Source organism: Cebus imitator, unplaced genomic scaffold (genome assembly GCF_001604975.1).
Source record: "Cebus imitator isolate Cc_AM_T3 unplaced genomic scaffold, Cebus_imitator-1.0 Scaffold10, whole genome shotgun sequence".
Taxonomy (NCBI): domain Eukaryota; kingdom Metazoa; phylum Chordata; class Mammalia; order Primates; family Cebidae; genus Cebus; species Cebus imitator.
The window spans coordinates 11,645,075-11,672,506 of record NW_016107325.1 but is presented as its reverse complement, the minus strand read 5'-3'; the positions used below and the strand labels follow the sequence as shown (position 1 = coordinate 11,672,506).

General features: G+C 36.2%; 2 protein-coding genes across 2 annotated transcripts in view; one reads left to right on the top strand and one right to left on the bottom strand.

The window, feature by feature from the left end:
• B3GALT1 (beta-1,3-galactosyltransferase 1) overlaps positions 1-27,432 on the bottom strand; it is a 583,718-nt gene that overhangs the window by 375,448 nt on the left and 180,838 nt on the right. The window lies entirely within an intron of this gene.
• Positions 71-27,432, top strand: LOC108317799 (KRAB domain-containing protein 1-like). The gene is made up of 3 exons (XM_017548511.2): positions 71-549; positions 1,799-1,852; positions 27,192-27,432. The coding sequence occupies exons 1-3, from the start codon at positions 176-178 to the stop codon at positions 27,430-27,432; spliced, it is 669 nt and encodes a 222-aa protein (XP_017404000.2). The 5' UTR covers positions 71-175.

Here is a 27,432-nt window from a genome sequence, read left to right as displayed (position 1 = left end):
TTAATCTCATGATCACCTTTAATTCATACTTTCTTCCCATTAGATCATGTACTATAAGAATAAAGAGAAGTAGCGTCCACCATCTCTGCTTGCTGAAAAGCTGCAGAGGCCGTCAGGAGCCCACGCACCTGAGACTTTTACCTTTACCCAAGAAAGGAATAAAAGAGGTCAGACGATGACAACTGTGTCCTCAACAGCCAGGCCCCAGGCTTTTGAGGACATGGCTGTGTACTTCACTAAGAAGGAATGGGCCATCATGGTACCTGACCAGAGGGCCTTGTACAGGGACGTGATGATGGGGAACTATGAGGCTGTGGCCTTTGAAGTGCCACCTACTTCCAAACCAGCTTTGGTCTCTCATCTGGAGCAAGGGAAAGAGCCCTGTTTCGCCCAACCACAGGGAGTCCTAAGCAGGAGGGACTGGAGAGCAGGCTTTATAGGATACTCGGAACTGAGAAGATATACTTACTTAGCTAAACCAATATTACTTATAATAAAATCCAAACTTCTTCAAAATCATCAATGCTGGGAAGACAGGAGAAAGGCTTGGTTCGTGACATTCAAATACCAGTTTTCCAAGTAAGGAGTTGAGGTAAGGGCCACCTTAAATGATGTTAAATACACATTTTCTTTTTCTGTAGACTGGTTTCTGTAGATTTAATGTTTTTCATTTATTAAAATAATTCATTTTGATGTAGAAAATAAAGAATAATGAGACCTCAAAATAAATGTCATTGTTTCAAAAATCCAGCCATAGAGGAGCTTTGAAAGTCCACCCGTGTAGCTGTAAAACATCATTCATCTCTTCAGATTTTGATATATGATTCACTTGAGTTTAGTAATATTAGAGTCAGACTATGAGATAATTTTATCAGCCAAGAACTGTGAGATGTATTTATGCTGCATCCATTTTAAAGCAAGAAGGCAAGAGGAAAGGAACGACACAAACTTTGTGCTGTTTAAGCTGATAGAATCATTTCCTATCCTTCTACAACTAACTATACCTTGGGGAAATGGCAGCTGTTAGGTTGGAAGTATGTTTTCTTTAAAAAATACATATTTTTCTGTATACTATTCACTTAAAAGAGCCTTTTAATCTCTGCCTTTAAAAAAAAGTCTTTAAACTCTGTCTTTAAGTCGGCCTTTAAGTTTTTAACTCTGCCTTAAAATTGTGTATCCTGAAATAACTCTTTCGGGCATGTAACAGAGAGTTCTCTCTAGTGATGGAGAAAGAAATACAAAAAAAAAAACACAAAAAACAATTAACCAATTAACCCTACCACTGCACAGAACAGGTGAAGATTCCAGGTTTGGCTGTGAACTTCCTGGAAAGACAAGCTTTAAGAAGTTCTTACTGCTTGAAAAATGATGTTCATTTGGTCAAAGAGGAATTCTCAGCATGTAGGAGATTAGGGACATGTCCATCATTCTTTCACAGTTACTTATCCCTAGTGCCTGGTACACAGGCATTCTATATATAAATCAATCATGTTTATAGCTAAGATTGGACCAAGCCAGCATGGCTGTGTGGAAAGATTTTGAAAAACAAATTCAATGATAGTATGTGCAAGTCTATTATAGCAAAAACACTTTAGCATTAATCTTGTTTTAATGAAGGAACATTATTTAAGTTATATTACATAATAATTAAAACATTTATAGTTTTGTTTTTATTTTAGGTTATGGAGATAGGCAAATAGATACATATACAAAACTGCTATCATTTTATTTCACTGTAAATTTGTTCTGTAGTGAGGTATTTTAATATTAAAGTGATTAATTTTTCAACTTATTTTAGTTATGGTTTTCTACAATATTTAAGCAGCAAAGAGGACTTTTTCTATGCCTCAAGGCAAGGCTGATTCAGAGAGAACAAACATTTTTGGCCTTGGAACAATTAATTTGACCTTTGTAAGTCAACAGTACAGACAATAGTCTTTAAAACCATGGTTTTGAATTGCAAGTGCCAGGTGCCAGAGAGATGAAAAATTCCAAAAGCCTAGATTTAAATATCAAGAATCAAATCTTACAGGACTTGGAGCAAACGGTTCAAGGCCACAGTGAAGGTGGAAAAGATAAGTGATGTCATATGAGCAGTTTTTCTACAGCACAGCAGAGGAGAGACAGGAAAAGTAAAACAAAAGGAGTGTAGGCAGTATGGGTTGCCCTCCTCCCTGAACCTACTCTGGGGTTGAAACTCTGGGGAATTGGGTAATAGAAACTTCCCAAAATATTGAGTCACTCTTGTATTGGGGACTCACACCAAGTCAACTCTGAAACTTGACAAGAAAATAGTCTGCTGATTGCCTTCATGTAACTAAGCTGCAGTAGGTGGAAATATCAGCGAGGTAGTTCTAGGTAAAGAAAAGGCCTAAGATACTGCCCACCCCACCTGTGTTTTTGTTTGTTTGTTTAGAACGAAAGGGAGTTAAGAGTTTACAATCAGCAAGCCTGAAGAGTTACTCCAGCTTGATGTCATGGGAGTTCACAGCTGCACAAGGCTGCAGAGTGGGCAGCCTTAGCTGTGGACCCTCCTTTGCAGAGCTTTTGACAGTGGGAGAAATCGAGCATGGCTGACTCCATTTTGCTTCTAGCCTGACATGCTGCTGGCTTCACTCATTCCTGGGCATGGAGCAAGCTAAACATGTGAGGAGGAGTTTAGTTTAACTTTGAAGCAAAGATGATAACAGTCCCTTCCTAAAACTGATCCCTTCCTCGTCTGTGGGCTGAAATTGCCTTTGTAAGACTAATGAAAGGCTACAAGATTTGGTAGGAGGGGCATTAATTCTGCTAAAATGTAGGCATGGTTTCTATAATCCCTTACTGCTCAAGAGTCATGTAGCCAGAAGTTACAAGATTTGTGACTTCACCAATTGCTCCTATAGTTAACATCGCCACTATAGAACCCAAGATTGTTCTTTCCAAATGTTTTTCAAACTTTTGCATCCCAGCAACTGACCCCACCCAGACACAGACGGTCCTCTGGCCCCATCAAGAGGCAGACTCAGTGCATGCGGACCATTTTTCACATTCCTATGACTGTTCTTCAACCAATAAACAGCACCTATTCTGTACTCTTCTGCCCACAATATTACTTGAAAGCCTCTAACCTCTGAGCCTTTTGGCCTATTTGAGTGATTCTTCCACGCGGCTAGCGTCACATTATTTAACTCTTTCTTTATTGCAATACTACAGTTTCAGTGAACTGGTTTTGTCTGTGCAGCAGGCAAGAAAAACCCATGGGGTGATTACAGAGGTGGAATATCCTGAATTGAACCCAAAGAGGATCACTTTGAGACAGGAAGTAGTCAAGTTACCTCAAATTGCAAGATTGAATTTTCTGCTACCAATCAAAAAAGAACCAGAGTTGAATTGTGCTTAGTAGCAGAAATATGAAAGCTGTGTTTTACTCACTTGATTCTTGTTCCATTTTCATCTCAGTCATATAAAGTTTTAAAACAAAAGTGAATACATTCTAAATATATGCTCTTCCACAAACATGTATCAGTTCACTCTTAAATAATTAAATGGTATCTAACAGGGAGGAGAAGAGATCGTTCTGTAACTCCTGGGTCCCTAGCATTTAGTGCAATGCTTGACCTAAAATATACATCCACATTTTTGAATTAGCAATTGAATAAATTAATAACTGACACTACCCATCTAGATAATAATAAATGCTAATATTACTGAACACTTTGTTGAAACTAAACCTTCACCTGTACTACCTCATTTAATCTTCAACCACCTACACAGGAACATCAATATTCTTATTTTACACAGTGGGAAATTTTGGTTTATAAGGGTGAAGAGATCTACTCAATGTCTCAAAACTAGTAAACAGCATTTCTGAGATACAGACATATACAATCCAGGATATTATAATGTTGACGCTTAATTTTAAAAGTTGTTTTCGGATATTTGAAGAAAATTTAGAAAGTTAGTTTCACACTGCCATTTGCTTTTTTTTTAAATAAGTCTTTCTTTTAGTGTTCTCACTTAGCATCATAACATAGTAGATGTGGGAGGAGCTTTATGGATTACCTCGTCCAGCCCCCTATCTAATGATTGATGGAACTGACTTCTTCAAGGGCAGAGCAAACAAGGAGTTCTTTCTTTAGGAATAAATCTTACTCTCTTCTTTCCTCTTCAGTTTTTTCTCTTATTTCCTCACCCATTTAATAATTGTTAAAAGAGCTGGAAGGTGAACTGTAGTGGTGTTTAAGATAAAGGATTGGTAATACAAGATCAGTGAATGAAGGCTGAAGGGAGAGTGGGTAAAACCAACCCCTTTGCATTAATATATTATACTATAAACTCTTCCTAAAGCTATGCTTTGCAAAAGTCTGCTAAAAGTATCCACTGTAAAGAATTTTTTTATAATGGCATGAATACTGCTATCTCCAACCTCAAATTTATTTCATTGCAAAGCAGATTTTCGTATTTTGAAGATCTATTTTGTATATATTCTACTCTAATGTTCTGTGCCAACTTGCACAATACGCAAAATATCACAAAATATCAATCTTGTTTGAAACAATAAATAGACCTTTCAAATTCATACATCGTTAGTATTTTCTATTCTGACATTCAAAATGTGTTTTTGTTGTTCTCTTTTCAATCAGCTTTACAGGAAAAGCATGGGTGGACAAATAGATGTACTCAAAATTGATGATTCGATGGAATGTGTCTGAGGAGAAATGATGTCTTTAAAATGTTGAATAGTTTCCACAACTACTCATTCTTTAAAACTGTTAGACACTGAGATACATTGACAAATGGGTCTAATAGTTTCTCTGCATTGGCCATCACAGCAGAATTGGTAATGTACTCTATTATTTTGTTAGACATGTACTTCTAGTGACATTATAGTGCCCATAAAATGGTCTGGTAACTTACAATTGGGATAAAGCTAATATATTTCAGAGGTAATAGAAAGGTTTCTTTGGAACTTACTTTTGCATTAATATAGGATCTTACTATATCAGCCTTCCTCTGTCTTCCATCTAATCACCTAATTTTGTTCTTCTTATGATTCTTAAATTGTTCTTGTAGCTAGTTTTTGTTTAAAGACTCAGGTAGGACTATTCTGTATGGTCAATCACTGCATGGCCTGGAGTAGCAAATGTGCAGCCAGGCCCAGAGTGTGGGCACAATGGAATATAACCTGAGATTGGGTCACATTATCCCAAGGGTGTCATTTCATCCTGTACCTCTAGCTCTACTTGCCAACCTGGCTTTTTAACATCTGTGATTTATGTACTTCTTCCCTTTTGTCCCAAAGGCTAACTTGTCAACCTCCTTCCTATGAACAAGGATTTAAATCTGCCCAACATTTAAAAGCACATATGCTCATAAATGGAAGGAATCTGAAACATGAAAAGCATTTGCCAATATCTTGGCTCTTGGTCCTCATTTTGAGTTATGCATTAGGATTCTTTGATGACTCCTAAAGCTTGAATAATTAATGAAAACATGGATATGATCAAACACTTTGAAAGTAATTGGTCAATCTGCTCCTTTTATCCTCCACAGACAAAATTATTTACGGAACTTCAATACTTATTTAAGAGAGGCTTTCTAAAAATTCAGCAGGAAGTATTTTCTTTTTTCTTCTTATTTGGTGATCCCCCTTTCTTCTTTTCTTCTCTGCTGCATCCTCCTTAATTTATTTCTTAATGATTTCATTTCATCAGTTAAAATGAAGAATAAATTGTAGGTGATGAAATTAATTGTTCAACTTCGCTCAAAAATTTATGGAAGCCAGTATCTCAGCAGAAGGTGTAGAGGATGGAATTTTCAAATTCTATTTCTAATGAAGTACCTGTAGTTTTGTTTTTAATGGGCGAGTACAGATTCAATATAGGATGTTTTATTAAGATGCTGATATCCTAAATATTTGACGGAATTCCTAAACCATCCACAGTATTCCCCCTAAAAGGAAAAATTCAAGAAGCTGTGAAGGTATAATAGGAAAAGAAAGATGGTAATTTTTATCTTTCAACATCAGCTGCTTTTTAAAAATTTTCTGCTGCAGGCCCCAGAATTGAAACGTGACTTGAGGCTTCAACCCAGTGGGCAAGATATGATATTTTCTAAACTCCAGACTATAAAAATAATAAATGCTTCTATCCATGTCTACTGACATTAGAAAAATGCTCAATACTTTTAGCTGTCCCAAATCTGCCTGTGACTACCAAAGATAAATACCTACAGCTTCTTACTTGAATGCTAAGCACTGTCTGCAATAGAAGCAAACCAATTAATAAATGTTGATAGAGTTCTTTCTGATCCATTAACTATCATGAGTTGTTGTTATGGGTTGAATTTTATATACTGCCCCCCTAAATTCATATGTTGAGGTCCTGACCCTCAAGACCTCAGAATGTGTACTAACTGGAAATAGGGTCATTGCAGATATAGTTAGTTCTGTTAGGATGAGGTCATTCTGGAGTAGGGTGGGCCCCTAATCCAATATGACTGGTGTCTTTGTAAAAAAGAAGAAAGTGGACACAGACGTGCACACATAAAGAATGCCTTGTGACAATAAAGGCAGAGCTTTGTTGTCTTGGCTGCTGCTGCTGCCAAGGAACAACAAAGGTTGCCGGTAAACCACCAGAAGCTAGGAGAGAGGCATTCCGTCATGGCCTTCAGAAGGAACCTACCCTGCTCTTACTTTGATGGCAAACTTTCCGACTCCAGAACTGTAATTAAATTCTATTGTTTGAGCCTGTCAGTTTATAGTATGATAGTACTCCCTTACCTGTGGGGAATACATTCCAAGACCCCCAGTGGATTCCTGAAACCGTGGATACTACCGAACCCAATTGCTGCTAATCAGAACACATTTCTGGTCATGTCTTACACTCACACACTTAATACTTTTTCCATCTTTAAGCACTTATCAGGCACTGTGGCTGTAACTTCTGTAGTTGAGGTTCAACAGAAAAAGTAGCAAAAAAATTCATTTTCCTTCTTCCTTCAGCAGGTTTCTTCTTATTGTAGATCTTAGCAAAAATATATTTTTTTTCTCTATTAGATCCAAAACTTTATAACCTTTAAAGGAGGTACTATATGGCTTCTCTTTGGCATATCTAAAGTGCCACCATCACTAGTTTTATACTTTTACACCATTATTAAGTAAAATAAGTGTTTCTTGAACATAAACAGTTATATCTTGACAGTTGATCTGACAATGGAGAGGGCTCCTAAGTGTCAAGGGGTGGAGAGTGTTACCAGTGTGGATATGCTGAACAAAGTGAGGATTCAGATACCAAATGGGACAGGGAAGGATGGCATAAGATTTTATCATGTAATTCAGAATGGTGTGCAATCTAAAACTTAGAACTTGATGATTTCTGAAATTTACTGTTTAATATTTTTGGACTGTAGCTGACCACAGGTAACTAAAACTGCAGAAAGCAAAGTTGGTAATGGGGGGTACCTACTGTACTTTGTTATGGCAGCCCTAGTGAACTAATGAAGTCATTTGGTAGAAAGATGCATAAAATCTGATTTCATATTTACAATGCATAGCATGTATATTTATTATTATGAGGAGACAAAGCCTTCAGTCGTCTAGTAATTACATCTGAATTGGCAATACAAAATTTTTAGAACCACTTTATAATCACATTTATGTACTCCCTTTGGAGAGCAAACTATACCTTGAATAATCTGAGTCAAAATCGTATCAAATTTTAGAAGTCTATCAAATGATGACAATGAGAAACTAGAAAGTGGCTTCCAGGACTTACTAAAATACTGTGGACAACCATTTCACCTTGTGATGCGGCTTTGGTATCAGAGATTACTGCAGGAGTAGAACCAGGGTTTATAGGGCCTAAATCTTACACAACTTTGCATTCCTGTTTAAGAAAAAAGACAATATTATATGTCAAAAATTAGATCCACATGGAATGAGCTTGTGTAAGTGATAGGTCAGGAAGCTTAGTCTTGACTTACATCTACCTCTGGCGATAAGACAGTAACAATACAGCCCAGAGACAATACAACTGGTTCCACAGGAATTAAGAGTTGTTAATATCAATACCACTTTGCTATACTTCATTTGTAAAAGAGGTAGAAGGTGAAACACAAGGGAAAGGATAGATGACAATATCAAAAGACATTGTAAATGTGCTAGATGGATCAATTCGTCCTAAAATCCAATCATCATTTCTTCACAAGCAACTGAGTAAGACTGTGTCACCAGACATCAAGTCAATTAGCTGGTAGTGTGGCAATTTATGCTAAGAGTCAAACAGCTATTAAAATTATGAACCATTAGAATGATTAGAAATTATCCATATTATGATGGGGTATCCCATAGACACAGCTGCATCTACTGACATATCCGTATTATTATATTTCCCTTCCCTCTGCACAGTTGTCAATACCAACTTTCTTAGAGTCAGCTTAAAAGCCTAAACTATTTCACATATCTATGCCTCTGCCATTCTGATTTCTCTGGTTGGATGTCACCTTGATCATCCCAGTAAATGTCCACTTACCCTCCTGTGTCCCATATGGTTCAGTCATTTACTTCATCTTCCCAGTAAATGTCCACTTACCCTTCTGTGTCCCATATGGTTCAGAAAATAATGGATGGAGCATTTATTACTTTGTGTCTCTACATTACTCCATGACATTTAAGTTATTGAAGCAATAAATGTGACACATCATGTAGAAGAGCTACACTTTTTAAAGTCTGTACCTTTCTCTCCTGTTTATTCTTCTCATAGACAGTAGCATCTCCTATTCGTCCTTCTAAATTATCCCCAAACTCCTTTCCCAGCCTTGGTTTACTCATGTGGTCACCCTCTTCCATCTCTTCAATTGTGATAATCAAAAAACTCATCAGCCAACTCATCAGCGGATGGAGAGAAAGAAACTAAGAAAAAAACCTTTAGCTCCAGGTGGCAGGGGAAGTCTGGGAACACTCTATATGTTGACAATATGTGTTCCTTCTTTTTTCAAAATTCAGGCACTGCAGGAAACCTTCCTAATGACCCACTGCCACCTCTCTCACCATTAATTGATTATTTTGTATCTTTAACATGTTGACTTTATTATATTTATGATAATACACTGAAATTATTTTTTAAGCCTATTTCTGCCACACAGTGACCTTCCTGAGATCAGGAACTCTTTATTCTCAAGGAACAACAAAGGTTGTTGCCTAGCACAGTGATGGGCACACTATCCATTCTTAAGTAACCCTTGTAAGAGAGTAAAATATTTTCACAGGTTTATTATGTTTCTATTCTGTCAGATCGTTTACTTCAAAGCTACATTATAACTAGAAATTTGACATGTTCATTTTAAGAAAGACTTACATGTAGTAGTTGCCAAATAAGTATTTATGGATTAAGAGATGAATTCACAAGATTTGAATTTGGGAATCATTAATCTCTGTAAACAGACTTTTATGGTCCTAAGTAGAAATCATTGAGATTTCTGAATACAAAATGTGCCCAATACAGATTTCTTAATTAATTATATAATTAAGTAGCCAAATTCAGGCTACAATTGTTTTTGGCAGTTTTAATGTGCCACATGGAAAATTACTTAACATTCCTCCACTTTTTCACAAAAGAATCAGAAGGACATTTAGACTTCTCCCACATGTATATGATAATCTGTCATGAAGAATTCCAAACAAATGGAAATACTGATATCACTGCAGGTGGTTGCCATTTCTCACCATGTTTCACTTAACATTTGACAGCTCTGCTCCTTAGATACTGCCAAATAAAGGCTATATTTCAAATACATAAATGAAGAATGAAGAAGAGCACAGCAAGTAGAGGAAAGAATGAGGCAAAGACTCTGACACAGGAAGAGCATAGAACATTCAGAGACGAGAAAGGATACCTGAACGTTTTCCAGACAATAGTGACAATTTGGTAAATGAGCTGAACTTGCATAGAGTATTTTAGGTTGTGATTAGAGACTTGAACTTTACGCTAAAATTTAATGGTGAGTCATTAGAGGTTCTGCAGGCTAAGAGTCACCAAGGTAAATCCACTGGACTCAAAGGGTAGAGCCCATAGTGAGATTAGAGTTTATAGGAAATGCTGAATTAGACCTATGAATGGGGAAGGTGTTGGTGGGATGCTGAAATGGTTTGGAAAGCTCTAATACACTTGGGGTCCACAATCTTTGACATAGGTATTTCTGTCCATTCTTGTTAATAGCCCCCACCTCCACTTTTATTCTAAACACATATTGATACAACAGGACTGAGCAACTGAAAAATATATGTGAATGAATACTGACTTCAAGTCCCATAACAGCATTTTATCAGCATCAACATACAAAGATGGTCTAATTTGTATGTCCCTGTAAAACCTATAGCCAGAACATGTACTAACTATATTTAGAATCAGCATGCTAAAATTAGCTAGTTAGTATATTACCATTTATGGCAAGAAAGTAAACTGCAATACTGTAAGAGGAACCAGCCACAGAAAGGAAGTTCCTTACTACAGAGTATAAGAAATGTGAGCTTTTGTGGTCTGCTACCACTTTCTTCTACTACAGTGATTCACACTATCCCTCTGCTCTCCTACTACCTGGCCAAAGGCCCCAGGCCTCTCACTGAGAGCCACTGAACTGGATATTATCCACTGATTGTCCTGGGTAGCAATCACTAAAAAAAGGCCATCCATAGTTGTATGGTGACTAATGGACCATGTAAGCTACCCACCAAGAAATTAAGGTATTGTCATTCCTACTTCAAAGGAATATGCATATGTGGTGTATTTATTAATAGGAAGGTAAAGTTTAGAGATATTGAATAATATTACACTGGGCAGTTTTTTTAAAATAGTGTCAAATAATCTTATAAGTAATTTGGAAAGGTTACCTCTGGTCAGTTTCCATGCTGTATTTTGAAGCTGGTTCGCTACAGGTGTTAGACACCCTGTAGGTTTTATAGTAATCTACCAAAACTCTGCATCAGCTGGGTTTCCCCAAAACTCATTAGTTTCTGATAGAAGCTGCCAAAATCTCAGTTTATACATCTGCTCTCTGAAATCTTCAACTCCAAAACCCATCTTTCATTTTCAAAGGGGGTAATTTAGAAGATGGGGTTTGGTATATGGATTTTTTTTTTTTCCTTTTCAGCTAACTTTGAAAGAATAAAACTATTCTGTCCGTGAAAGGATAGCTTGTGTATGGGAATGTTTCTTCCCACCAAGTTTTAGCTTTTTTTTTAATGTGGTACAAATGAATCAAATGTCAATTTTTATTTTTGAAATGCACATATTTTTTTTAATATCTGCTAATTAATTCATGGGTCTTGTTTAGAAACAACAGTTGGCCCACAGGCCTTTTTAGGAAAGAAATCTAAAGAAGAAAGGGTCTCCTTATTTTGTTGATCCAGCATTCTGCTCATCTATTTGTAGAAGATTCTTCTTCAGTTTTCCCCATTGGACAGGATCAAGGAGCTGAAACTACATTATAATGAATCTCTTCAATCAGCCTACTCGCCTTCCTACCTGTGTAAAGCATAACAAAATATTAGGCTGCCAAACCCCATAGAAACTGTTTTCTTTGTAGAATAAGGAATCCTTAGAGCAGCAGCTCTGAATGTGCCCCTATAATAACTATATGAAATGGATCAAAGTATGTGGAAAAGTAGGTGTATATTTTATTTTTAATTTTACACTTCCTCAGTGCTTTTCACAGTTCTTTAAATAGAAATCAGCTCCCAGAAACTGGTCTGCTATATCTTTCAAAGTAAAACTAAAAGACTGATGAACCTAACCATAAATAAGATTGTAGTATTTTCAACAGAGTGAATGGATCATGATCATACTATGCAGGGAGCTGTGGAGATTGTGGGAGTGGGGCAATCTCAAATCTTAACCATGAGTTCCAGGCCCTCCCTCTGTTTCAGGAAAGGTCCTTCTGTTTCTAGATACAATCTAGACAACATCAACATTTTTAAAAAAGCAAACAGGACACTTGCTATATAATTATTAAAATAACCTCACAGCATTGTATACAGTATTCTTTAAAATCCAAATCTTTACAGCATTCCAATAAATTGCACTGGATTACAACATATTTCATATTATTTAAAATTTAAAGTTAGAATGCCAAGACTAAAATCTATTTCCTAATTCAAGAAAAGGTGGACTACTTTTTCTATTTATATAGACTACTATATAGACTATAAAGACTACTATTTCTATTTAATTTTTAATTGCTAAAACCCAGAAAAATGAGTTAACAGATTTTTAGTTTTTTCTGGAATGGTCTGACAGTAGAAAATGATTACTAAGGCCATTCTTGGGGATGATGATGCCAGTGAACTTAGTGGACCTTCTTGATATTATTAAATTAAGGGCATCAAATACACACTTTATGGCTATAGTAAAAATCAAGTAGAAAGACACGGGGTTTGAAGCTGGTGAGATGCACTGCCGGGCCCTTGGTGCTAGAACTCACAAATATACATCAGGATGAGGATTCAGAGGAAAGATATTGTGTGAAAGTTTGGACAAAATGAGTATTCAAGAAAAAAATCACAATTCTATTCCTGGGAGTCAACGTTGTGGGAAAGACAGTCTTTCTTTTTTTTTTTTTTTTTTTTTTTTTTTTTTTTTTTTTTTTTTTTTTTTTTTTTTTTTTTTTTATTGTATTTTAGGTTTTGGGGTACATGTGAAGAACATGCAAAATTGTTGCATAGGAACACACATGGCAGTGTGATTTGCTGCCTTCCTCCCCATCACCTACATCTGACAGTCTTTCAAGTCCTAAAAAATTTATACAATTTGCTACTAATAACATGATATCTGAAAATTTGCGTAATATCTGACATAATAGGCTGGTCACTTTTTAATGCTGACCATAGTTTTTTCTTACCTTTCATGATTTTGTAATGATCATATGTGTTAATTAAATCATACTTTATACCTAAAGATGTGAATGATAATTAGAAGCTGCTTTCCAATGAAGTTTCCTTTTTCCAGGATTACAATTATCATTCAACAGTATGTTATCAAAGTTGTTTACTCTATATAATACTAGTTTTAACTTTTACTTCACAATAATAAGTTTTTGGTAGGTCACATTTTCAATACTATAAAGTGATTTAAGATGCATTTTATTAAGATTTAGAATGTATTCTTATCATGGACACATTTGTTAACATGTACTACATAAATATAGCCATGTGATACTATTTTGGACAGACTTAATATAAATGAAGTAAACCATTTTAATTTTCAACTTAAAATTTCAAAATTTCATAGTTCTAATTTTGTTTTTCCAAGTCATTATTTATTAAATGAATGTGTATCACTTATATGTCAGGCACTATTCTAAGTATTTTACAATCATTCATTTATTTAATACTCATAATTACATAAAGCAGATAATGTTATTCCCATTTTATAGATGAGAAACTGAGACACAGATTAATAAATAAGATTCCTAAAACTACTTAGCTAGCAGAAGGTGGCATGGGGTTTTTACCTTCTAGCAGGCTGGCTCCACAGTCCATAATTTTAACCACTACACCATGCTGCTTTTCAGAATACCACTACGTAGGTCACCTTACATATTAGATTTCTGCAATTCTCTTATTGTAGAATGAGTGTTTCAGACTATTCAGAAATAGCAGCGCCACAAAAGAGCTCCAAGCATCTTCATATACAATCATGCTATTTTTCTAATCCCTTGATATTTGTGTCCTTTTATTTTATTCAGCAAATACATGCTCCAGTACAGTATTGGATACAAGCAGCTACAATGGTATTCTTGCCTTATGGCTGATATTATGGAGTAAGTTTTAAGTATTTCATTATTATTATTTGAGATGGAGTCTCATTCTGTCATGCAGCCTGGTGTTCAGTGGCACAATCTTGGCGCACTGCAACCTCTGCCTCTCGAGCTTAAGCTATTCTCCTGCCTCAGCCTCCCAAGTAGCTGGGACTACAGGCATGTGTCACAACGCCCAGATAATTTTTGTATTTTTAGTATAGATGGGACTTTACCAGGCTGGCCAGGCTGGTCGTGAACTTCTGACCTCAGATGATCTTCCTGCTTCAGCCTCCCAAAGTGCTGAGATTACAGGCATGAGCCACACAGCACCTGGCCAAGTACTTCATAATTATGATGTCAGACACACTTTGTCAAATTGGAAAAATTCATTTTTATTACAAGTTTCAGTGTTTTTAAATTATGTAAAATGTTAAATTCAAACAATTTTTTTTCTGCATTTAGAAAAACATTCATTTATTCTTTTATTTTGTAAATAAGTTATATTGCTTTTTAATCTTCCGTGATTGGAATAAACCCAACTTGATCATTATGTACTATACTTTTCAGATCTCTTTGAATTTGTTTTCCTAACAGATTGTAAGATTATTTATATTTATGTTATAAGAAAGAGTATTATGCATTTATCTTTTCTTCTTATAGTGTCCCTGTCAAACACTGCTTAGATTTGATTTTTAAAGCCATTTTATAGCCCAATCTCAAAAGTAATTTATTTTGAAGAATTGTTTATCATAGACCCGAGTCATAAGATCCTTTTCTATAACATTACAGTCCTTCAGATGGTGCAAATTAGTAACCCACAGAATTCTTCCAAAATTGATACCACTGTAGAAAAAAGAATATGCTCTTTCACTATTTCATGGCTCTCGGTGTCTCCTACTGAACAATGGAATGGCATCACTACCCAGCCTTTTCCACCCCCTTACTAAACTTCATATTTCTTTCAATTGCTATCACCAACTAACATATTATATATGTATATTTTTGGTTGCTTATTGTCTACTTTCCTCTACTGGACTATAGGGTCCATGATATATGGTCTTTGGTTTACGCCAACGCCATAAACAGTGTGTGGCATGTACTAGATATTTAATACATATTTTTGAATGAATGAATAAATTAATCAATAAGTAAATGAATGAATACATTTATCTCACACTATGTACTCTAGGTTTTATCTGTGTTTGTATATTGTATCAAGCTTATAAAGGGTGTGTTGAATTAATTTGCTTTATGGATTGATTTGTCCTAGGAATGAAAAACAAGCATTTCTGACAAACAAAATACAAATGCTACACAAAATGGCACTTTTATTTAAAAGCCAATTTGTTAATCTTCTCATTATCTTTACTATAGAATGGCTTTTTGCTCCCCTGCTCCACAAGTAACACAACTCTGCCAGTCATATGTCATCATGTCCAAGCTCTGCTGACAGAACAAAACAATCAGCAGCCGACAGTTTGTAATATAGGGATTACAAACACGTAGGAGTAACTCAAAGAAATAAGGCAGTCTTCTGAAAATCTTGATGTGACATTTTTGTGTTTTTATTTTTTGCTCTACTAAGTATTATTATAACTCAGCATGGTTGCTAAAAATGGTTATTTTTGAGTTATCAAAAATAATGCTCGAGGGAGGCCCTACATGAAGGAATACGCCAAAAGAATACTTGGGTTTTCTTCTCACTTTTTCTCAGAAGAATAAATAATAGTGATAGTTTATCACAGATAAAGATTCCTGACATTAATGAGGTCCTGAGTAGGTCAGTCAGCTTGGCTCTTTTTCTTACATCCCTTCCCTTCAGCTTCAGAATGTGAATGTCTCCTACCATGCTGGTGATTACCGTAACTGAAAAAAAAAATTGTGGATGGATTTGCATCCAGCCAGAGGCCTACTGCTACAGCACAGTGGTGTCATTTTGCAATGTAAAGGAACATGACAATAGTTAAAAATTATACAAATAAGGTACACAGCTTACTGAGAACAAATTAACAGCTTTTATTTTCAAGACCGTCTTTCTTGAAATATTCATAAATAACATGCACATTTCTTAATGTATGCTGAATAGCTCTAAATCTGATGATCAAATATATTATTTCCTGTTATATTATCTTAGCATTCCATGATAAAACAAAAACAAAAATGGCTCCCAGGACACATCAATGAAGCTAGGCCATAATTGACATTTCCTTATTAAGAATTCATTGAAATATTTCAGTCTGACTACAAGGGGTGAGGTTGCATTTATAGGAGAGTGAGCCTTCTGAAGATGGGACACTGAGGTCTGATTGGGAGCACAGCCAGTCACTGTGACTGACTTAGAAGCAGATGATATCTGCAGGCAATGTCATTGAGCTTTTCTTTCACAAGGGTCATTGTGAGAAAGCTTCTTGGAGATGGGAAAAAATAACCTTATTGAAAAGAAGGGGAAAATCCAGTCACATCTTCCTCAAACTGTCCACTTTTCCCGCAGGCAGATGAAGTTACATTTTATAACTTGGTGCTATTGTGTTTAATAGTTTAATCTCAACTACTAGACCATGTTTTAGATAATTAAAATAATGTATATTTGCTTCTTGGAGCTCTTTTTGGAATACATTTAAATACATATCTACTGTGGTCTGAATGTATCCCCTCAAAATTTGTATGTTGACACCTATCACTAATGTAATAGTATTAATAGATGGGACCTTTAAAAGGTTATTAAGTTATGAGGATGGAGTCCTTATGCATGGAAATAATGACCTTATTAAAAACACGCAAGGGAGTTATTTGCCCTGTCTGCCCTTTCTGCCATGCGTGGACACAGCAACAAGGCACCATCTTTAAAGAAGAAAGCCTGCTGTCTCCAGACACTGAATCTGCTGTTGTCTTGATCTAGCATTTCTGGCCTCTAGAACTGTGATGAGAAAAATTCTATAATTTACAAATTACCCAATCTAAGGTGTTTTTTTTTATAGAAGTAAGAACAGACTGAGACAATATTTTGATCTTTTTATCAACACTTTATGCAACATTAAAAATATAGACACTACACTCCATCTTAGGCAACAGAATGTTGAACCCTGTACCAAAAAAATAAGATGCCAGGCAGGGCGGCTCACGCCTGTAATCCCAGCACTTTGGGAGGCCGAGGTGGGCAGATCACGAGGTCAGGGGATCGAGACCATCCTGGCCAACACGGTGAAACCCTGTCTCTACTTAAAAATACAAAAATTAGCTGGGCGTGGTGGTGCGTGTCTGTAGTCCCAGCTACTTGGGAGGCTGAGGCAGGAGAATTGCTTGAACCCGGGAGGTGGAGGTTTCAGTGAGCCAAGATGGGGCCACTGCACTCCAGCCTGGCGCCTGGCAACAGAGAGAGACTGTGTCTCAAAAAAAAAAAAAAATTAATAAATAAGATAAAATAAAAATAAATACACAAACTCAACAAGTTCAATGGATTATTGTTTCTCTTACTTTCTTAACTATTTTCCTTTTTCTTAATACTTATTACTTTCCTCTTCACATTACAGATTATAAAGAAATTCTTAGATTCATACAAAAGACTAAAATACAGCAGGTAACAGGTACCTCCAAAGTAACTTGTGAGAATGCCTTATCTGGAATCTAAATAAAATTTACTTATTTATTATTATTAAAAGATCTTTCTTTTCCACAACAAGTTGCATACCTTAAACTAGCATCTTATTTATGTCAACACACAAACATTGAGAATAATGACCGCAATGCCAATACAAATTTGGAAAACATTCTTGTGATCAGTTATGCTGTGGATACTACATGAATAAAAAGCAGAGGGTTAAGTATATATAACAATATTGTAACTTTATCGCACTCAGCATCTGTATCCATTCCTTCCTACATTGATATTTTGAGTCAATATTTCCATTCATATCCATGTCAAAGATTTGGAAGTGGAGATTAGGAAACTTCAGGTAACTTACAAAGGTCACTGAACTAATAATCAGAAAAGCTGAATTTTAATTTAAAAAATCTCATATCAACCACATATGATCATAACCACTATCCTGTGTTGCCTCAGTCTATTTTACATTGGATGAATTCTGATTCTACTAAACAGACTGCTGACCACTATTAGCAGTATGTATTTTTTTCGAAAAACGGTTTCTCTTTTCCATAATCAAATTATTTTCCCCCTAAAAATTGGCAGCTTTATCCATCTTTATCCTAGTATAAAGGTTATACTTTATAACTTTCAGTTGATCCAATAAAACCTGCTGTAGTGAACAACAACTTTAACTTCTTACTGGGAAAAAAAATTATACTTAAAACAGTGTAAAATTTACTCTTGTCTGAAAAGAATAATGATTATATTTCATGCAAATCAAGAACTGCATTTCCATTGTTCCTCCTCCCACTGTTGCAAGCCCTTCTTCTTCCAGCTGAAGTGGCTTCCAAAGGATTTAAAGGACCACTGACTTTCCTCCCCTTAATTTCTCTCTTTTTCCCTCTTTTAGGAACCAGGCATTAATGATTATAATATTAAAAAGCAACTGCATATACAGGGAAAATTAGAAAGCAACTGTACATGCTCAGGGAAAGGCGCAGGCTCCGGGAAGACCTGAGAAGTTCGTAAGTTTACACATCAGTTTGATCCTTGGCACAGAGATAGCCTACAATTTTCTTTTAACTTACAAGACAATAAACAAAAACAACAAAACCCAGAAAATCCTGGAAAAGAGGAAAAATCAATTTATAGAGTTACCACATTATTAGATTCAAATGTCCAGTTTTCAACAAAAAATCACAAGCCATAAAAAGAAAGTACGACACATTCAAATGAAAAAAAAATAGAAACTGCCCCTGAAAAAGATCTGATGGCAGCTCTATTAAACAAAAACTTTAAAAGAACTCTCTTAAAGTTGCCCAAAAGTTTAAAGAAAAAATTGGGAGAAATCAAGAAAATTATGTATGAAGGAAATGAAATATCAGGAAAGAGACAGAAAATCTTTTAAAAGGAAACAAGAAATTCTGGAGTTGACATCATCACTGGTCATTAAAGAAATACAAATAAAAACCACATTGAGATATCATCTCATGCCAGTTAGAATGGCGATCATTAAAAAATCAAGAGACAACAGATACTAGAGAGGATTTGGAGAAATAGGAATGCTTTTACACTGTTGGTGGGAGTGTAAATTAGTTCGACCATTGTGGAAGACAGTGTGGCAACTCCTCAAGGACCTTGAAATAGAAATTCCATTTGACTCAGCAATCCCACTACTAGGTATATATCCAAAGGATTATAAATTGTTCTATTATAAAGACACATGCATACATATGTTTATTGCAGCACTGTTTACAACAGCAAAGACTTGGAACCAACCCAAATGCCCATCAATGATATAATGGATAAAGAAAATGTGGCACATATACACCATGGAATACTATGCAGATATAAAAAGGGATGAGTTCATGTCCTTTTCTGGGATATGGATGAAGCTGGAAACCATCATTCTCAGCAAACCGACACAAGAACAGAAAACAAAACACTGCATGTTCTTACTTATAAGTGAGTGTTGAACAATGAGAACACATAGATACAGGAAGAGGAACATCACATTGGGACCCACAGGGGGCTAGGGGAGGGATAGCAGGGGTTGAGGGAATTGGGGGCGGGATAACATTAGGAGAAATGCCTAATGTAGATGATTGGGGGATGGATGCAGCAAACCACCATGGCACATGTATACCTATGTGACAAACCTGCACAATCTGCACATGTACCCCAGAACTTAAAGTATAATTTAAAAAAGAAAAAAAAATAAATAAATTCTTGAGCTGAAAAGCATAATTCCTGAAATGAAAAATTCACTAGAGGGAGGCAGAGCAGGGAGAAGAAAAGAATCCACAAACTTGACAATAGAACAAAGGAAATTATCTTAAAAACAGATAGAAAAATGACTGAAGAAAAGTGAACAGACCCTGAGACCTGTGGAACACCATCAAGTAAAACAGTATATGTGTTGCTGACCTACCAGAAAAAAAGTGAGAGGAAGGGGTAGAGAGAATATTCAAAGAAATAATGGATAATTTTGGAAATTTGATAAAAGACATGAAAATAAACATCCATGAAACACAAGTGAACTACAAGTAAGATGAACTTAAATGAACTCACACAAGAATCATTTTAATCAAACTTTCAAATTCCAAAGTGAGAATCATGAAAGCAGTAAAAGAGAAATGACTTCTCACACACAAGGATTCTCAATGAGATTTTTGGCAGATTTCTCACCAGAATTTTAGAGGCCAGAAGGCAGTGAATCAACATATTCAAAGGGCTAAAATGAAAACAAACAAACAAAAAACACTCTGTCAACCTAGAATCCTATATCAGCAAAACTGTCTTTTAAAATTAAGGAAGAAATTAAGATATTCCCAGATAAACAAAAGCTGAGGAAGTTCATTACCACTGCACCTGCTCTGTAAGGAATGTTCACGGGACTCCTGCATGGTAAAATGAAAAGACACGAAACAGTAACTTGAAGCCATATAAAAAATAAGGATCTCAATAAAGGTAAATGTATGAACCATTATAAAAGCTAGTATTATTACAATAATGGTTTGTAAATCTACTTTTTGTTCTCCACATGACCTAAGAGACGAATACGTTTGAAAAAATTATTAGTCTAAAGCTAGTATTATTGTAACTTTGGTTTGTAATTCCTCTTTTTTTTTTCACATAGTTGAAGAGACTAATGCATTTAAAGAGAACTATTAGTTTACATTTTAGGGCAAGAAACATGCAATAATTTTATGACAACACAGGAAAAGGGCTGGGAACAAACTTATCTTTATATCAGAGTTTTGTATGTTATTTAAGTTAAGCTGGTATAAATTCAAATTATGTTATAACTTTAGGATATTAACTGTAATTTTTGTGGTAACCACACAGCAAATAGTGATAGAAAATATGCAAAAGGAAATAAAATAGTAATTCAACACTTCACTACAAAAAATCAACTAAACACAAAAGACAGTAATATAGGATATGAGGAATAATAAAACTAATATATAATAAAACAAGTGGAAAAATGACAGAAGTAATCTCATTAACCAATCAAAAGACAGAGATTAGCTAAATAAATGAAAAAAAAAATCCAACTATATGCTGTCTGCAAAAGGCTTACTATAATATCCAAAGGCAAAAATAGATTGAAAGCGAAAGGATGGAAACAATATTCCATGCAAATGCTAACCAAAAACGAGCAGGGGTGGCTATACTAATATTAGACAATATAGAATGATTTTAGCAAATAGATAAGTTCAGCAAAGTATCAGGATACAAAGTCAACACAAAAAACTGAGTTGCATTTCTATATACTAGCAACAACAACAACAACAAAAATAATGTAGTTTAAAAATAGGCAAAGAACTTTAATAGACATTCCTTTGGATGATATAGAAATGGCCAATAAGCACATGAAAAGATGCCACAAATCAATAAGCATTAGAGAAATGCAAATCAAAACTACAATGACTTACCATTTCATACCCATTAGTATGTCCACCATCAAAACCACAGGGGGAAAAAAAAACACACACAGAAAATAACAAGTGTTGATGAGGGAGTGGAGAAATCAGAACCCTTGTACACTGTAGGAATGTACAACAGTACAGCTGGCATGGAAGACAATAGAGAAGTTCCTCAAAAAATTAAAAATATAATTACTATATGATCCAGCAACTCCACTTCTGGGTATGTACCCAAAGAATTAAAAACATGGTCTCAAAGAGATATTGGTACACCCATGCTCATAGCAGCATTATTCACAATAGCTAAAATGTAGAAGCAACCCAAGTGTCCACGTGTGGATCAATGGATAAGCAAACTGTGGTAGATACATATGATGGAATATTATTCAACCTTAAAAAGAAAGTTCTGACACATGCTATAACACAGATGAAACCTGAAAACATTTTGCTAAGTGAAATACTCCAGTCACAAGAAGACAAACACTGTAAGATTCCACTTATATATGAGGTAGTTAGCATAGTCAAAATCATACTGACAAAAAGTAGAATGGTGGCTGCTAGGGGCTGAGAGGGGAAATGGAGTGTTATTGCTTAAATGGTACAGAGTTCAGTTTACAGGATGAAAAGAGTTATGGAAATGGGATGGTGATCATGGCTGTACAACAATATAAATGTATTTAATAACATGGTATACTTTAAATTGTATACTTTAAAATTGTTAACATGGCCAATTTTATATGTATTTTACCACAACAGAAAACAGAAAAGAAACAAATTAGTGTGTACTGAATCTTCTGTAGGGTTTGACAACATACAGATTGTTGGGGAACACCCCAACAGTTTCTAATTCAGTTGTTCTAGAATGGGGCCAGAATACCACATTTCTAATAAATTCGCAGGTACTGCTGGTACCACTGGTTCAGGGACCACGCTTTGAGAACTGCTAGCCTAATTTATTTAGAGTAACACCAAATGATTTGCCCCAGTTATTCAATCAAGATGAACAGACTACACCATAGCCATTCTGCTGGTCCTCAGAATTTGCTTGAGAAATCAGTATATGATTTCAGGACAAAAACATATAAAGACAAGATTGATGATGGATTACGGAAAAGCTGCACCAATATAATAATGTGTCAACTTTTGGAAGTCACTCTTTCTGCCTTTGATCTGCTTGTAAATGTAAAACAAGGAGTATGGTGGCTATTCTGTAAAAAACTTGATGGAGGCCGGGTAGAGTGGCTCATGCCTGTAATCCCAGCTTTGGGAGGCAAAGGTGGGCTGATCACCTGAGGTCAGGAGTTCAAGACCACCCTGGCCAACATGGTGAAACCTCATCTCTAATAAAAATACAAAAATTAGCTGGACATGGTGATGTGCACCTGTAGTCCCAGCTACTCAAGAGACTGAGGCAGGAGAATCTCTTGAAGCGGGAGGTAGAACTACAGTCAGCCAAAGATCGTGTCACCGTACTCCAGCCTGAGTGACAGGGTGACACTCCATCTCAAAAAAAAAAGGAAGAAGCTGAAGAAACTGACTGTGACAAATAAGAAATCTATACTGGAACTTTGTCCCCAGCTCCAGCTACATAGTTCCTAAAACCCTTGGAATCTCAGGGGAGATAATAGTGTCTTTTTTGTACTAATGAAATAACTGGTGGCTAGGAGCTCCTACATAGCATCAGGATCAGGATTGGGTCTGCTTGCCAGAAAGTGAGGTTAGCCCCACTCTTCAACCTCTAAGGAGTGAACGAGGGGCTGGAGTTTGAGTTAATTAGCAATGATTAAATTAATCATGCCAACATAATGAAACATCCATAAAAACCTTAACCTATGGAGTTCGGAGAGTACCTGGACTGATGGACACATGGAGATTTTGAGAGGATGGTGGGCCTGGAGAGGGCACAGAAGCTCCACAAACTCCCCACCCATATCCCTAATGAATTTCTTTTATTTGACTGTTCTCAAGTTTTATCCTTTTTAATAAACTGGTAATCATAAGTAAAGTGCCTTTCTCAGTTCTATGAGCCATTCTAGGAAATTATCAAACCTAAGGGGAGAGTTCTGGGAATCCTTGACTTTCTAGCCAAGACTGACAGAAGTATGAATAACCTGGGGACCTGATATTTGAAACTGGCCTTTGAAGATGTTTTTGTATGTTTTCTTGTAAAAGTTTTATTGTTTTATATATGATATATAGATATGAAATGACCTGCAGTTGATTTATATGTATGGTATATGTTAGGGGTCTGTTATGGTTTGAATGCGTGTCTGCTCCAAATTTCATGTTTAAATGTGATTCTCAATATTGTAGGTGGGGCCTAGTGGGAGGTGTTGACCATGGGGGGCAGATTCCCAACAAACGGCTTAGCTCCAACCCCTTAGTGATAAGTGAGTTTTCACTCTATTAGTTCATGCAAAAGCTGATTGTTCAAAAGAAGCCTTGTACATTTACCTCTCTCCCTCTCTCTTGCCATGTGATACGCTTGCTTCCCCTTTGCCTTCCACCATGATAAGAAGCTTTCTGAGGTCTTCACCAGAAGCAGATGGTGATGCCATGTTTCCTGTACAGTCTGCAGAATCATGAGCCAAACAAACCTTTTTTTCTTTATAAATTACCCAGTCTCACATATTCCCTACAGTAACACAGAAAAGACTAATACAGGGTCATATTCACTTCTCTTATATCCAACTGCCCATTTATATGAAGGTCACTTTCCCCTAACTATTTTGTAGATCTCTTTGCCATAAATTAGGCGATTATATAAGTGTTGGTTGGGCCTCATTTTTAAGGGACTACAACATGCTGTACTCTACAATTCAATATATATATATATATATATATATATATATATATATATATATATTAAAGTACAGCATTTACAGTGATCCATTAAAGCTAATGGAGAGATCTAGCTGGGTGAGGTGGCTCATGCCTATAATCTTAGCACTTTGGGAGGCTCAGCAGGGCAGATCACCTGAAGTCAGGAGTTGGAGACCAGTGTGGCCAATATGGTGAAACCTTGTCTCTACTAAGAATACAAAAAATAGCTCGGTGTGCTGGTGTGTGCCTGTAATTCCAGCTAATTGAGAAGCTGAGGCAGGAGAATCTCTTGAACCTGGGAGGCAGAGGTTGCAGTGAGCTGAGATTGCTCTACTGCACTCTAGTCTGGGTGACAGAGCAAAACTGCCTCAGAAAAACACATAAATAAAAAGAAATGGAGAAATCTGCTTCAAGATGATGGAGAAACAGCATTTTTATTTTACTCCCCTTTCTTAAAGCCCAGCAAAATCAACAGAACTAAATGTATATGTCTATATTTAACGAAGTAAGGAATGTGCTAATTCTCAAACTGATAATGGGTTTATTTTCTACAACTTATGAAACTTGAATTCAAATCTAGTGAAACACTAAAAGCTAATCTCATTCCAATTGGTCTGAATTTTCCCTAAAAGCAAACATCATCACTCTGAAAAGTCCAATGTGTGAGCATATTTTTTAGAGGTTCTTGATCTAGGAGCATCATGAGACACAGGAAAAGTATGGACTATCCCATTTATGGAAATAGGTGGTTAAGTTTCTATTTGGAAATGTTGAATTTAGGTACACAGAATTCTTGAAAATGAAGTTAATCAGTAAATTGAACTAAAGGCTTGGCATTTTAAACATGTTCTTTAAGGAGAGTGCCCCTGGCTTACTGCTGCTCTTTAATAGATCCCAGGCACAGAAAAGCACAACCTGCAGGTCCCTGTGTGTACTTCCGGATCCTCAGGGATGGCTGAGGCTCAAACATTGCCTGGAAAGTGGCAGACATTCAATATATATTTGTTAAATTGATTGTTTATAGCATAGTAAAGACTCACATTCATTGCCCTTGATTTTCTCATATGAAAACATGGTATTACATTAACAACTGCCATCTCACCTCAGAGAGATGTTCTGAGTAGCAAAGGAGATAACAGATGAGAATTTTGTTTATTACTGAAAATTCTATTTAAAGGCTTTATTATTTCTAACATTACTTTCCTCTCTTTGCATACTCAGTTTTCCAGGAGAACAAGGTTGATACTTAAATAAGCAAATACAATTTACGTTAGGCAAAATCCGAACCACATCTCTCCTGCTGTATCAAGTGTATTTGAGAAACTGGTTTCCAAACTTTAAAAGTATTTCTTCTACTGTATAGCTCCCTAGATTCCTTTTTCTTTTCCTTTTCCTTTTATACAATGCCGAGGTTGGCTTTAGGACTTCCAGGTCAGCAGGTAATAGAATAAAAGGAAAATTAGGAGGACTGAGGTAGAAGTGGCTATCCATTCCCTGCTATGTATTATGGCTTCTCCAGGTCAGCCCTAGTGTTCTAAACCAAGTTGACATTCTATTCGCATATTGTTAGCTCTGCCAATGATTTACGTGAACATGAACACATACATACATGGACACACATGCATGCGCGTGTAGGCGTGCGTGCGCACGCACACACACACACTTTACTGTTATTCCTATATCAGAAAACGGGCTCAACTGTACTTGTGTATAGAGAATACACAAATATAACCTAGACATGATTATGAAAAAAACCTCAGTACACAGATACAAAAATCAGAGAGCTTTAAGTATGTCTCTAATGTGGATAAATAGAACTGTAACCATGCAAGAGTCTAATCTAAAAAATCTGTAATTTGTATGCCAAACAAGTAGAAGCCCAAGCTCATTTAAAGTCAAGGTAAATGACTTGTAAATTACAGCTGTTACTTTAGCCGATGTATCAGTCCTATCATTCTGACAGACAGGAAAATTCAATGAGCCTGACAGAACTTCACAAAGAAATCCTGATCACTACCTCCTTCCTTTTACATGTTTGAAAATGATCTGTTGTTAAATTTCCACTGAGTTTAATAAAAGTTTACCTGAAAAAAAGGATAATTCTTTGTCAACCATTTTCTTTAAAACAAGTCAGTTAAACACTTCGTTGGTACTTGTTCAGTTTTTAAGTTGATGTGTCATTGTAAGAAAGTGCCTTTGTAAACATGATTTCTGTTTTACATGAAACACTTTTTTCCTAAATAACAGAAAAATATGGTATTCTATATTCCAAAACCAAAATATCTTCTAACAACCATGTTTCAGCTTTGTCTTCAAATATTAGAGCTCTTGCAATAACCTTGTGATAATTAGTAGAATGCATACATTAATTTCATATATTCTTCTAACGGACTCTAAAACAATTGATTTAGGAAATATAAATGGGATTAAAGAGAATTATAATCTTCGTGTGAAACAATGTTGAAACTATGTCTTAAATAATGAAGGAAAAAAACAGAGGTGGAGTTACTGCTTTAGTGCAGAAAATGGGGGCTCAGAATGCAATAATATATCCATTAGAAAAGAGTCCTGGTGGACATCCATGCACACTAGCCTCCCTAGCAAGTTTATCTTATAGTGAAGGTGTGCACATCAGGCCTGATAAGGCTAGATCCTCAGATTTCCTGACCCCTTTTCTTGTCATTCTCTGTTCCTCAGGCAAGCCACCAACTTCCTCTTGACTCCCTATGTAGACATCTCTTCAGGATTGAAATGTGCCAATAAGCTAATAAAGGTATCTAATTTACTTGGCATTACAAATCCCAGTGTAATTCTGTGATCTTCGATGTGGCTCCATATTAGAATGACCTGGGAAGTTTTAGCAACTACTGATATCCGGCACATTCCAGACCAATCAAATCAGAATTCCCTGGGACTGGACTTAAGCACTGACATTCTACAGGTGATTCTCACAGAACCCAGAGCTAAGAACCAGAGTTAGAGGAGGATCCAAGATGGCCATTTAGGAACAGCTCAGGATTGCAGCTCCCAGTAAAAGCGCAGAGGGTGAGTGGACGCTGCGTTTTTATTGCCCACAGACTAGGAAATTCCCGGGCGGAGGAGCTCCACGGTCACCAGCGTGGCTGTTTCGGCCAACGCGGCTGTGCCGGCTGGCGCCGCTGCTTTGCTCCGGGCGGCTGCTTTGTCGGCGCCCTGGAGCAGCGGTTCTCTGTACAAAATAAACCGGTCCGGGTGCCCTTTTGGCTGGCGATTGGAGCCATGGGAAGTCGCCCATTCGCCGGTTCAAAAAGGGGACTGAGCAGAGAACCAGGACAGTAG